Source organism: Rosa rugosa, chromosome 3 (genome assembly GCF_958449725.1).
Source record: "Rosa rugosa chromosome 3, drRosRugo1.1, whole genome shotgun sequence".
Classification (NCBI taxonomy): Eukaryota; Viridiplantae; Streptophyta; class Magnoliopsida; order Rosales; family Rosaceae; genus Rosa; species Rosa rugosa.
This window is the reverse complement of record NC_084822.1, coordinates 27,834,150-27,846,915: the sequence shown is the minus strand read 5'-3', so window position 1 is coordinate 27,846,915 and position 12,766 is coordinate 27,834,150. Positions and strand designations below refer to the sequence as shown.

Here is a 12,766-nt window from a genome sequence, read left to right as displayed (position 1 = left end):
ACTAGAAGGGCCCTGTATATATATAATATGTGTGTGTGTGTAGATCGCTTATTAGACTAACTTTTCAAACACATATTGGGATCTCAACCGTTCAACTTTTAGGCCTATATGAGTATATTACTTCTGCAAATTAACGGCCAAATTGATGATCGTTAAGACATTCATAACTATGATTTACAATTACAAGCATGAACGGTTCATATATACGAGAAGCCCTATATATACAAGACAAATATATAAACTTATCCAAATCTCTGAAGTAGAGAAGAGGATGAGGCTAGATTAAGTACTAAGTAACAGTCTTAGAGGTGTAGACTATTGATCGAGAAAATGAATCCTACATAGAAAAATACGACAAATGTGTTTATAAAAATTTGAGTCAACTTCATCTATTACCAATTGGTTTTGGTTGTGAAGACTTAATTACCTTAACATATCAGTGCGGGTTAACCCACGTGTGAATATCACACGGCCACACGAGCTCTATGTCACCAAATATAAGTTGTCCACTATTGCACCGATATTATTCACTATATCGTACCGATAATATCCCAACCAGAGTTTTAACTCAAAGGACTCTAACACACCCTCACATGCAACCCAACTTTTGGGTTAACCCACGTGTGAATATCACACGACCACACGACCTCTATGTCACAAAATATAAGTTGTCCACTATTGCATCGATATTATTCACTATATCGTACCGATAATATCCCAACCAGAGTTTTAACTCAAAAGACTCTAACACACTCTCACATGCAACCCAACTTTTTAGGTTTGCACATACAATCAATAAACAATCCAAATCTCACATTGAAAATTGAGACATAAGTCTCACATTGGAGACTTGGCCAATCAAGTAACGAACTAAACCATTGCCAATTGGTATGAAGTTGACCCATAATGGAGATGATAATCAATAATAAACAAGAACTATATGGCCATGATCAACTCCAAAGTTTGCCAATCTGCCACCTACTTGATCACCCTCTCGTAGGATATAAATAACTTGAATATGCATTTTGGCTAGTATACAAAGTGTAGAAGTTGGAAAATTTATGTATCTATTTATCTCTTAGTATAGAGATGAGTTTAAATAGATACAAAAAGTGAACAATTGTAGTATGAAATTACAGCTAGAGCTAAATATAAGTAATTACATAATAATAATAGTTTGTTATACATCAAATCTAGACTATGGTAATTATCGTGAAATAATGAACGATGGCGATAATTAACGTGGTACTCTAACACAGAGATAATTGAAACTGGAAAACAAGCCGCCAGGAAATATGGACCGATGAAGAAAGAAAATGAACCGCCAAGGAATCGCACTCGAACCAAAGACACCAACCCTCCATCCATATACATGCCATGAAAACAGTATATAACAAACAGCATGGAGTTCAGCCACAAAAGTCATTGTCCTTACCGTGAAAATTTTGGATTTGCCGCACCACAAATAGCCCCATATGTCTTTTTTTTTTTTTTGGTCGAAGGAAATAAAGTTTGTATTAGATGTTTCAAATGATACACCACAATACAATACAAGAAGTACAAAAGACCCCAGCAAATAGAGCTGTGTAATTGGAGAAGCGCACCAAAGAACTTCGGGGCCTTTACAAACCTCCCATTCACTCCAATACCAATCATAACATAAAGCTCGTGGAAAGTGTTAAATCACGTGTTGGTGATAAGGGTTCACTAAAATGTCATAGAGTTCCACATAAGTAGTACTGTAATCATGATGAAAATTCTGAAATCTAGTGACCAGCTTTAGCAACGAAAGTAGTGCTTTATCCCACCAACAACATAACTAGTGCTGTAATCATGATGAAAATTCTGAAATCTAGTGACCAGCTTTAGCAACGAAAGTAGTGCTTTAGGCTTAGTTTGGCATTGCTTTTGGAGCTGCTTTTGGGGTTGCTTCTGCTTTTGGACTTAAGATATGGTGTTTGGTAAACTTTCTAGAAGCTGCTTTTGGTCCAAATAGATTCTCCCAGAAGCTGAAAGTGAGAAGCAACCAAGTGCTAGCTTTTGAAAGTTGCTTCTCTGGAAAACACGGAGTGAACAGTGCTTCTTTAATGAAATTTATCAAATTCCCGATTTTGTCCTCATCATTTTCTAAAATTTACACTGAACCCAGTCATTTTTCTTCATCTGTATTCTGTGCGAGGCAAAACCATCGCACTCTCCTCCTCCTCCTCCCCCTCCCCTCGCCGTCAAATACTTGAGCATGATTCATACTCATCGGAAGAAATCGAGAGAGGGCGCTGACATTTTTTCCCTCTCAGTCTCTCTCTTCGACCGTCGAGGCTTCGACGACCCTCGCTCTCATCGACGGTAACTCGGTGACGGACTGCAGTCGAATAGTTGATCGATCTGTCTGGGTTTTTACTTTCTGGGTTTTCAATCAATCTCTCAAGTGTTCGAATAGCCTCGAACTCTTGGTTGCTCTCTTCCTCAAGCAGCAAAGCAGAAATTCTTGGTTGCTTTCCGGTTCGATTTCTGAGTTATGGAATTGATCAAGTTGTTTTGGACGTTAGTTACTGATTGAAATTGAATTGTATTGTATATTTATATTGCATCTGTTTTGAAATTTGGCATCAGTTTTGCCAGTTTTGATGGGAATTGAATTGCATCTGTCTTGGTATTTGGATGGAAATTGAAATTGTATCTGATATGAAATTGTTTAGGTGGAGGTGGAAACAAATTGGTGATTTCCCAAAGGGGGTTCTGGAAAGCATTGTGGGGATTAAACTCATTAAAGCATCCAAGTAAAGTGAAAATCTTTATGTGGAGAGAATGTTGCAACTGTTGCTAAAGATTGTTGGCTTTTCATGGAAGCATATTTATGATTGTAGATTTGTAATTGACAATTACAATATTGTTATTCAGAACGTTTTGAATCACAGTTTGTTTTGTTTGTTTGTTTTGATGCTTGTTTCATATTATAGCAGATTGATTGGAATTGCAAAGTTGTGGCATTCCAAGCTTTGGGTTTTCTAATGATGGATGAATTAGTTTGGGAAGGACACTCTAATTAAGGTTCTTGGTAATCATGCAGCTTTGGACCAGAATTGTGATTTTAGTTTGGTTTTGATATACAGGGGATCACAGGAGCCACAAGCTCAGCCACGTCCCGAGGATGCTCCAGCACAGCAGTCCTATTATCCTCACTCTGTTAACTCCCCGAGCTCTTCTCGTCCTTTAACTCCGAGTTGAACCTCTTCTTCTTCCAATTTGAGTTCTAGGGGTAACTCCCCGTCACCTGTTTCTCCCACTGAAGCTGCTGGTGTTATTGCTTCTTTGAAGGACAAAAGGTAGGGATCCTGGTGCTACAGATATCTATTGATTGTATATAAATAATGGTTTACTCATAGCACAGTTTTTTTAATTCCATGATCCTCATTATTCACCGTCTATTAAGTTCATGTTTCTAGGTTGGTGTATATCTACTTGTTGCTTCTTGTGCATCAGATTAGATAATCTGCAAATGCTTGTTCAGTCCTTTTGTTGCCATCCCTTACTGCTTGTTCTGGGGTAGTTGTAAGTTTTGTTTGAACTGGTTCATGACTTGAAATTGAGGACATACCTCAGAAGGTTTTGATAGACCGAAGAATGTTGAAAAGTAGTTGATGACTAATAGATGAATTGATACTGATCAGGATGAAAAGATGAGCTAATTTGTTCTCTTGTCATCAAGCTTTGTTCCTAGTGTTGAATCTTTCTCTGTAGATGAATAAACTTAAGTAAAGTACTTTCTTTTTCCTTAGTAAGCCCCCGGCCTTTTTCTTTTTTTAATATTGTTTCTACTTGTTATTCTTTTGCAGCGAGACCTATCAGTACTATGATTTGTCTTTCTGCCTTCCAGGTTAGCCTTTAGGACCGTAGTGACATTCTTTTTACGCAATAATTATGGAAGAAGCAACTGAAACCTGATATAGTTATTCAATGGAAGTTGGCTGCTAAGCTATCATATGCATACTTAAGATGCCAGTTCAAAACAGTAAGTTTGGTAGTTGAGTAATACCAACTGTATTAAAACTATCAACTTGTATTATCTCAATATTGAATGCTGATCTTAACAAAAACTTGGTGTCGAAAAGTTAAACAACAAATAATCAAGTTTTGTTGTTTTTAACTTTGGTTTTGTTCATAAGTTATTGCACATTAGCTTCCCAATCAGAATGTTTGATTAGTATTTACTTCTAGGACGATTTTATTTTCAAATATTTATACGAGTTGTCATGTTGACCATCATGACTTGCAGATCCAGTAATTCAAAAGAAAGAATCCATTGGGGAAGTTTTTTGTGTGGTGATCGTTTGACCAACAACTTATATCAGTTGAATTTCCGGCAGAACAAAAATGAGGAGAGACTGTGCCAGAAGAAGCTTAGAGTTTCTGAAGTTTGGAAGTTCAGGGATGCTATCCTTATTTTGTGTAATAGTAAAACATAATATGCATATTGAAGAGTTTAAAGTAAATCTTTTATTCGGTCCAACCAAGGGTACAAGAATAATACATGAGAAATATAGTTACATAATCAAAAAACAAAATTATGTATTTTAGTAGCATATCTTAGCATGTATGCCTATTTTGGTAATTATACCCAGCCAAAGCACTTTTGCCTTGCAACTTACCAAACACCTACAAATTGTTTTTCGTTCTCACAGCACTTTTAAAAACAGTTTACCAAACACCTCAGCTGCTTCTTCTCACAGCAAGTTCGGAAGTGCTTCCTCTCACAGCAAGTTCGGAAGTGCTTCCTCTCACAGCACAGCAATCCCAAACTAAGCCTTAGTGTATTTCCCACGAACAAGCCATCTTTTAGCTATAGTAAGCTGCTTGACAGAGTGTTACTCACATGTGCGTAGAGAGTTCACTTTTATTTCTAAATTTTTCTGCATATGTACATGAGTTCGTTTTAGAGCAAGTTCACCCGTTGGGTCACCGGGTCACATACTATTTATTATTTTTTAGTGTATATTTTTATTCTCTGGGTCACGAAATACACTGTGCCCGTGACCCAGAGCACGAAATACATTATGCAGGTCACTATGGTGACCCAGGGCACAAAATACACTGTACTCGTGACCCAGAGGGTGGTGAAAAATAACACTAAAAAGCAGTGAATAGTGGGTGACCCAGTGACCCAACGGGTGAACTTGCTCTTAATATACTCATATATCGAGTAGACTAGTACTTACATAAGTAAATTAATTCGACATAGGGGTAGACTAATTTGAGATTAAGCCAAACTAGTCTTCTATTCATGGAGTCAAACTATCTTTATATTAAACATAGTGTATTCGATGTATTGGTATATTAATGTACAGTATACAGAAAACAACGATTAATATGTTGCAATACATACGGACCATAATTCCCATGCATAATTTTTTTAAAGATTATTATTTGTTTGTTTAGTAAAACAGATGCAGCTGGCCGCTAACAGCTAGTCTGTATTGACAAATCCTTATATTGAATACATTAAATTTGACAACATTTTTTATGAAATTGAGCATTGTATATATTTAAATACATGAATGTCAGAGCAGCTTGGCAGATACCTTTACTCCTATATATGTTCTTCAGCAAAAGAATACTAAATTTTACAACCATATATGCAAAAAAGGAAGACTAAAAAACAACTTAAGAAAATCAAAAATCTCACATATCTTGGATCATCTTTCATTTCCACCTAATCCTCTAACGAGCTTTCAAACTCTTAATAGTGAGATTAACAGTAGTTCAAGTGTTCAACTCAACCTAACTTCAAATTAGTTAAATTAATCTGCATAAATATAGCTAGCGGTAGGAACACTTGGTTAGCCCAAAGAAAACTGCAAAGTTATAGCTAGAGGTTGGAACAGTTGGTTAGCCCAAAACCCACTTCTGAATTAAAGAGCTGAGCACTGCTTCTTAGTTCTAAGAACAACAAGTCTGGGCGTGATCGAAGATGGGTATGTTGCCCGGTTTTCTGGGTCTTTTGCTTCTGTCTCCGGCTCTCCTTTGCATTGTTGAAAGCCATGTCCATTACTATGACTTTGTTGTAAGTACGGTCACACACACTCTCTCTCTCTCTCTCTCTCTCTCTCTCAATTTAAACTGATAACTTTTGTTTTGGAATGGATTAATTCAGTTGAGGGAGAAGAACTTCACAAGGTTATGTAGCACCAAGAGCATGCTGGTAGTGAATGATAGTTTTCCGGGGCCGGTCATTCGAGTGCAGAAAGGAGATACCGTTTACGTGAATGTCCAAAATCAAGGAGATTACGACTTCACAATCCACTGGTAAATTAACTGATGATATGCTTTCTTTGGAAGATGAGATAATGATTTTGATTTATCTATACTATTATTTTATGTTATTTTTTTATAATGTATCTATACTATTATTAAGAGATTTTGTAAGACAAAACTTAAAATTCTGACAATAATAACCCCAAAAGATATAAATACTTTGATAATAAATTAAATCACAAGGGTAAATATGATAATTACAAAATAAATTTTTATTAAAATAAATAAATAAATAATCTCACAATCCACAGTTCTCCCCCACTATCTTCTCTTTGCAATAACTGTTCTATTCCATTTATGTTTTTTTTTTTTTTATGTAATATACAACCAAAGGCTTCATGGAAGAAAAATGCTAGTGTTATTTATGTCAATTCACATGGATTAAGTAAAATACAACCAAAGATAATTATATGACAATTTACTGCATAACAATACTCAACAGAAGCGATTGATACACAATTTCTAAAATTATTACATGTTTATTATTGAACATCTTTTGATTATCAATATCATTGTGAGAGAGTGCTGCAATGAAAATTGTAAATTATGTCGTGTAGGCATGGAGTACATCAACCAAGAAACCCATGGTCTGATGGTCCTGAGTACATCACGCAGTGTCCCATTGAACCTGGATCAAATTTTACTTACGAGGTTATATTTTCTGATGAGGAAGGAACACTTTGGTGGCACGCTCATAGTGATTGGACCCGATCTAGTGTGCATGGCGCCATTGTTGTTATGCCCTTAAATGAAACAGGCTTTCCATTTCCTGAACCTGATGGAGAAGAAATTGTTGTTCTCGGTATGTGTGTTCAATTTTTTTTGTCATATTATTTTTTACTTTTTTTTTTTTTTTGGCGTAGGCAAGTTTGTGTATTTAGTCATTTATTGTGTTATGATTTCTTTGAGTAGCCCCTTCTTTTTCTTTGTTTTTCTTTTTCCTTTTTTTTGGGGTTCTTGGGGAAAGAGAATTTCAACTTAAAGACCTCAAAGAATATTAGAAGATAAAATACTTAAAGGGAGAAGAACACAAGATGAGACCGACTTTGTCTTGTTCTTTGAAATATCAGACAAACTTAGTTCTTTGAAATATCAGACAAACATAGTCTCAAATCGAATCTTGGTTATAATTTTAGATCGGAGATTTCACCATAAATTAATGCAATTATGGGACAGCAAAGTTAGTTAGCTCATGTTTGATATTAGAATGATAAAGAAGCACACTTAATTTAAGGGTGACCAACAATGTCAAGGTGGGCTTATAATTGGGTATTTTTTGTCATTGTCAAACAGTCAAAGATGATAGTTAGGTAGTGATTATGGGCAGTATACTATTTATACAAAAGAGATTAGATCTATATTTTCTTATTATTATTTTTGGACGAGTTCTTTATAGATCTTGTTTGTTGCAGTATTATCAGCATATACTGATAATATATGTAAACTTAAGGATTAGAAAATGAAATAACATCTGCAACCTTGATGGTTTTTTTATGAGCTACCAAAGACACACACCCACATGTATGTATGTATTTAAGTACGTACACTTATATGACTTGTGTAATGTACCACCATTTGATACCATATGTAAATTATTAGTCAACTTAAGGTCCTATTCGGCTTGTACTTGCAGGATCTTGGTATAAAGATGATGTGAACGAGGTAGTCGCGGAGGCCCTTGATGACGGTGACGACACTCCTCGCTCTGATTGCTACACCATCAATGGACAGCCTGGGGATTTCTTCGCATGCTCCAATGGTATGTCTAAGTGAATGAATGGTAAATCTTATGATAGAGAGAAGGTCTGCGTTAACTTACAAAGTCACATGAAATGATTGGAATTTACATTACATGGAATATTTGCAGCATAAAAATTCTTTTTACCTAATTTCATTCATTCTACTTGAACAAATAGTTGCAAACACTACTTGGAAAGTAAACTAGCATACCATATATATCTGATATAATAGCAATGTTGTCTTGCAGACAGTACCCATCGCTGGGAAGTCGAGTATGGCAAGACCTATCTTCTTCGCATGGTAAATGCAGCGATGAATGCAGAGCTCTACTTTGCTATTGCTGAACATAACCTCACTGTTGTTGGTATGGATGGATCATACGTCAAACCCATCGTCACAGATTTTATCATGATTTGCCCCGGACAAACCATGGATATATTGGTCACAGCCGACCAGCCACTTGGTAGGTACTACATGGCTGCTAGACAATATGACAGCGTTAGGCCAGATGTTACCGACTATGACACATCCAATGTGACGGCAATTCTCGAGTATAAAGGCAATTATACACCCCCGGCACTGCCAATTTTTCCAAGCAACCTCCCTACCTATGAGGATTTGTCGTCTGCAGTAGCCTTCTCAAGCCGTATCTTAAGCTTGGCAAGCACAGAGCACCCAATAAATGTGCCTAAGAATATAACTACCAGAATGTATATAACGACTGTGATGAACAACATTGAATTTGACAATGGTACCGATGAGAGTAGTGGTCTTGCTTCCAGTTTAAATAATGTTAGCTGGGTTAATCCATCAACAGATGTGCTGCTTGCCTACTACAGGTAATTACTTGTTCAATAGTTTTGCTCTTTGAAAGATGATGGTTTTGTGATATATTTGCTATATCCAAATATAATTCAAGTTGTTTCTGGTTTTCCTAATAAGGCTTTAATGCACTATGAGTGAATCATTAGAAGGCATAATATTAGAGGAATGCTTGAACATTGAAACTGACATATGAGTAAACATGTTATAATGCAGGAACATGAGTGGGTTTTATACCTCAGACTTTCCTGATTATCCACCAACTTTGTTTGACTTTGTGGCCGAGGATTTGCAGGATGATTATGTTATGACTGTCCAAGGAACAAAGGTTAAGGTGTTAGAGTACAATGAAGAGGTGGAAATAGTGTTTCAGGGTACTAACGTATTAGATGCCTCAGAGGATCATCCAATGCATATGCATGGTTACAGCTTTTATGTAGTTGGAAAAGGTTTTGGAAATTTTGACAATGAAACAGACCCCCAGGTATACAATTTGGTTGATCCACCAAAGATGAACACTGTTACAGTCCCAAAGAAAGGATGGGTTGCTATCAGATTCAAAGCAAGTAATCCTGGTAAGTTCCTTTGGAAAATAAAGATTCATTGGTATTGGTTACCTTGTAGTTTGCAATGTTGATTCACTCTGGATGATTGTTGCAGGTGTTTGGTTTTGGCACTGTCATTTGGATCGACATCTCAGTTGGGGTATGAACTTTGTGATGATAGTGAAAGATGGAGGAACACCAGAGACGAGCATGCGGAAACCACCTGCATACTTGCCTCCATGTAGCGACTCATCTACCATTAAGCTGCAACCATTTCAGCATAAATTCGGCAGGAAAAGTAAATAGATTATGAATCTGATACACTGGATAAGCTATATTATACATGACTTGTATTTGAGTCTAAATAAAGTGTCACAAAAGTGAGATGAAATTGAATATTTACATCAATATTGGGTTGGCTTCAACCATTGTTTTGTACAATTAGAGTTTGTACTAGGGCTCGAGTCCAAGACAGCTGGTTCAAATTGCGAAACAACATTATGGTCATTGAAGCTGTGTTATTGACAGAATTTCGAAGTTTGAACTCAAACAGCTGGTTCTATATTATTCATGCATTTCAGTTTTGGATGATTCAAAATCCAAGACAAATAGAAAATAGGTGCATAGTTTAGCCAAAGGTATTTTAGGGATTCTCCATTTGTGCCATGTATCCACAAATGGAGAATCCCTAAAATATAAATTTTCCGTATTTACTAATCATTTTAAAATATAAATTTTACATATGTTTTGATTTGGCCCTTGGGGTATTCTACATGTTAGAAAAATATTTATTAGGCATTACAACATAGAAACCTATATGCATTTGCACCACTGGAATTGTGTATTCAAATTATACAACATACTGTACAGGTCTTGAACTGCACATGAACCTCCAATTTTGCATTATCTCCTCAGATCAAAACCCCCTCACACCTGCTTTCTGCCCTACAACAACAATAAACAAACTTTAATCCATACAACTAGACAAAAGAAGTGAGGTCAATGTGATAATGAGCATCAGTAAGTTGTTTGGAAGAACATGAAAGGAAAGATGTTATAGAGAAAACGGTGCAACTGACGTGTGGTAGACTTTTGAAGGAAACTAAATGGAAAAAAAAAATCCAGGAAGTTGGAATAAGGGTTCATTGACACCAACAAAGAATCGTCGTTCTATCAATTGTGTACTCATACTGTCATACGAACATTTGAGGTGATCATCTCCTCATCTTCTTCATATTTGACTGAGAGTAATCTTGTTAACGTCAAGTACTCAATTGTTTTTCATATAAGAGTTGAATCGTACTTAATTAGTACTAAATAAACATTGATATCCTGCAAATACCTAAGAAAAGAAATGATTTTCCAGGCCTCTTTAGATTCTCCATTGGTATTATATTATAACATTGTTTTCTTCAGCCAAGAATAACTATTACTAACAAATAGCTTCTATGCTTTACCATTCAACCAGGGATAGACTGTTCTTTTGTGTCATGCATTTATTGTATCCTGTCTGAAGCTACACTTGGATACAAAGAGGAGAAAAATGCCTCACTAGAATGAAAAATGTACATTTCACTCTTTTCTATAAGCTACCTGTGGGCTGTTGCTGCAAATTTGCTCCAGCTAGAGGAATAAAGCTTGACTCTTCAAACTCAAAAACGACTTTCCTACTGCTAGGAATCGAGACTTTGCTTCTGTACCATTGTTACTGTCTGTTATTTCTTTAAGGAATTCTCATTTGTGTGTCTGATTAATCAGTGCACTTAATCATATTTTCAGTATCATAGCCTAATGAATTTCTTCAAGTCAGTTCCTGGTGTGTATGAACTAATGATTTTAGTCATCCTGCTTCCACTAAAAGTTTGACTAAAATTTATCTCTCATCTACTCAGGACTCCATTTAATTTTTACAATTATGTCCATCCTATTTGTAGTCTCATCCTTTTGTGCATACCCTGTAGTTTCAATCACATAGCTTCCTAAGCTGCCCACTTAGTCTCCTATTCCAAACAAACAAATTAAGTAATTTAAGTAAACAGAACAGCAGTAAACAAATGGTATATGATAAGTGCAGCAGAACAGTGAATTGAAGTTTGGTTGCTCAATATTAATAACAAATTACCAAAAGTTACTTCAAGTAAACAGAACAGCAGTAAAATCTGGAAGATGGCTGTAGATTTACCTGTCACCACTTTTAAACAAAACGAGGTAGATTGGATCTTGGGATTGAAGGAATTGTGTCCTAAAACAATCATTTTGATGTAATTATTATTGTAATTATTATTAATCAAAAGGGCAAGTTTATTGTTCATTGCTTATATTTGATATTTGATTGAACAAGGTCCAAGGAATATGAGTTAAAGAGAAAGTAATCTAAAGAGTTAGATGTGTGAGACCTTTACTCTTTCACACTCTTATCCTAAAAAGTTCCTAGTCATAGGATTATCACTTGGACATTGATAATCCGGAAAGACTAGCACATACTATGTATGCTCAATATGGAGGATGATATGTCTCTTGTCATTTGTGTAGAGACACTAATATAAGTATGTGGGTGCTCTTAATTTAAAGAGTACACTGAACGCGATCATTAGAGTTCTTGTATGGAGTCTTACTTACATGTCAAACTTGAACTCTAAATTGCAATAATACAAATTAGTCCTTTGACCTGAGACACCATAGTTGTCTTATGAGTGAATGGATTATCTCTTGATGATGCAATAATATTGTGTCCCTTAATGGATATAATAGATGCATTCATTGGTATAATCAATTCGGTCATGGAGACATGTGAGTGTACAATAAGGAATCTCTATCCTTAAGTAAATAAGGTGTATGTTCAAAGATGTGATTCAATGAGTCTTTGGCCAAAGCATTGAATGAGATTAAAAAGGAGTTTTTAATCACATTCTAAGAATCACATAAGAATGAAAATCACATTAGGGGATTGACATATCAATTCCATACCCCGATGATGTGATTTAGAACATAGTGTTAGAGAAGGACCGTATTGTATTGTAATTCCAATTGAATAGGTTCTTTGTCATTCTACATTAACTAGGGTAGTCATGATATGTTGCAAGACGTCACTCATGACTTGTGAAGTCCCCGAGGATTAATAAACATTTATAATCCTAATAACAAGGGAGAATCAAAAATGGAGTTTTTGATTCGTAAACAAAATAGAATGGTTTCTATAAACTTCACTGCCTTGTTAATTAGAACCTAAGAGATCGCACACCATATAAGTGAATCCTTGAGATTGTATATGAAGAAGATTAAACAAGAGTTGGTTATGACCAAATAATTAATTAGATTTATTATTTGGACATAATTAGGTTTTTCGG

The 12,766-nt window shown here is 35.7% G+C and overlaps 1 protein-coding gene and 3 long non-coding RNA genes across 7 annotated transcripts; 2 read left to right on the top strand and 2 right to left on the bottom strand.

Moving 5' to 3' along the window:
- The first annotated feature begins 1,978 nt into the window (after nt 1–1,978).
- Nucleotides 1,979–4,583, top strand: LOC133740836 (uncharacterized). Of its 4 annotated transcripts, none has more exons than XR_009861456.1 (3): nt 2,037–3,326; nt 3,878–4,012; nt 4,277–4,583. It is a non-coding gene; the product is annotated as an uncharacterized LOC133740836 (long non-coding RNA). The 4 variants fall into 4 exon arrangements; XR_009861455.1 differs by having other exon boundaries at nt 2,038–3,326; nt 3,837–4,012; XR_009861453.1 differs by lacking the exon at nt 3,878–4,012 and adding an exon at nt 3,837–3,877 and having other exon boundaries at nt 2,043–3,326.
- A 1,222-nt stretch (nt 4,584–5,805) lies between these two features.
- Nucleotides 5,806–9,926, top strand: LOC133736448 (putative laccase-9). The gene is made up of 7 exons (XM_062163937.1): nt 5,806–6,061; nt 6,152–6,303; nt 6,870–7,114; nt 7,946–8,071; nt 8,300–8,891; nt 9,091–9,449; nt 9,535–9,926. The coding sequence occupies exons 1-7, from the start codon at nt 5,969–5,971 to the stop codon at nt 9,723–9,725; spliced, it is 1,758 nt and encodes a 585-aa protein (XP_062019921.1). The 5' UTR covers nt 5,806–5,968; the 3' UTR covers nt 9,726–9,926.
- On the bottom strand, nt 8,944–9,954 carry LOC133736450 (uncharacterized). The gene is made up of 3 exons (XR_009859571.1): nt 9,823–9,954; nt 9,492–9,683; nt 8,944–9,185 (listed from the first exon to the last, which is right to left on the bottom strand). It is a non-coding gene; the product is annotated as an uncharacterized LOC133736450 (long non-coding RNA).
- Nucleotides 9,955–10,112: 158 nt separating this feature from the next.
- Nucleotides 10,113–11,646, bottom strand: LOC133736449 (uncharacterized). Its single transcript, XR_009859570.1, has 2 exons — nt 11,602–11,646; nt 10,113–10,364 (listed from the first exon to the last, which is right to left on the bottom strand). It is a non-coding gene; the product is annotated as an uncharacterized LOC133736449 (long non-coding RNA).
- Nucleotides 11,647–12,766: the final 1,120 nt, after the last annotated feature.

Excerpts from the sequence above, each read along its gene's own strand:
- LOC133736448 (XM_062163937.1), top strand. The coding sequence starts at position 5,969 with ATGGGTATGTTGCCCGGTTTTCTGGGTCTTTTGCTTCTGTCTCCGGCT. Across the intron at positions 6,062-6,151 it reads TCCATTACTATGACTTTGTT|TTGAGGGAGAAGAACTTCAC; the intron begins GTAAGTACGGTC and ends GGATTAATTCAG. Across the intron at positions 9,450-9,534 it reads ATTCAAAGCAAGTAATCCTG|GTGTTTGGTTTTGGCACTGT; the intron begins GTAAGTTCCTTT and ends TGATTGTTGCAG.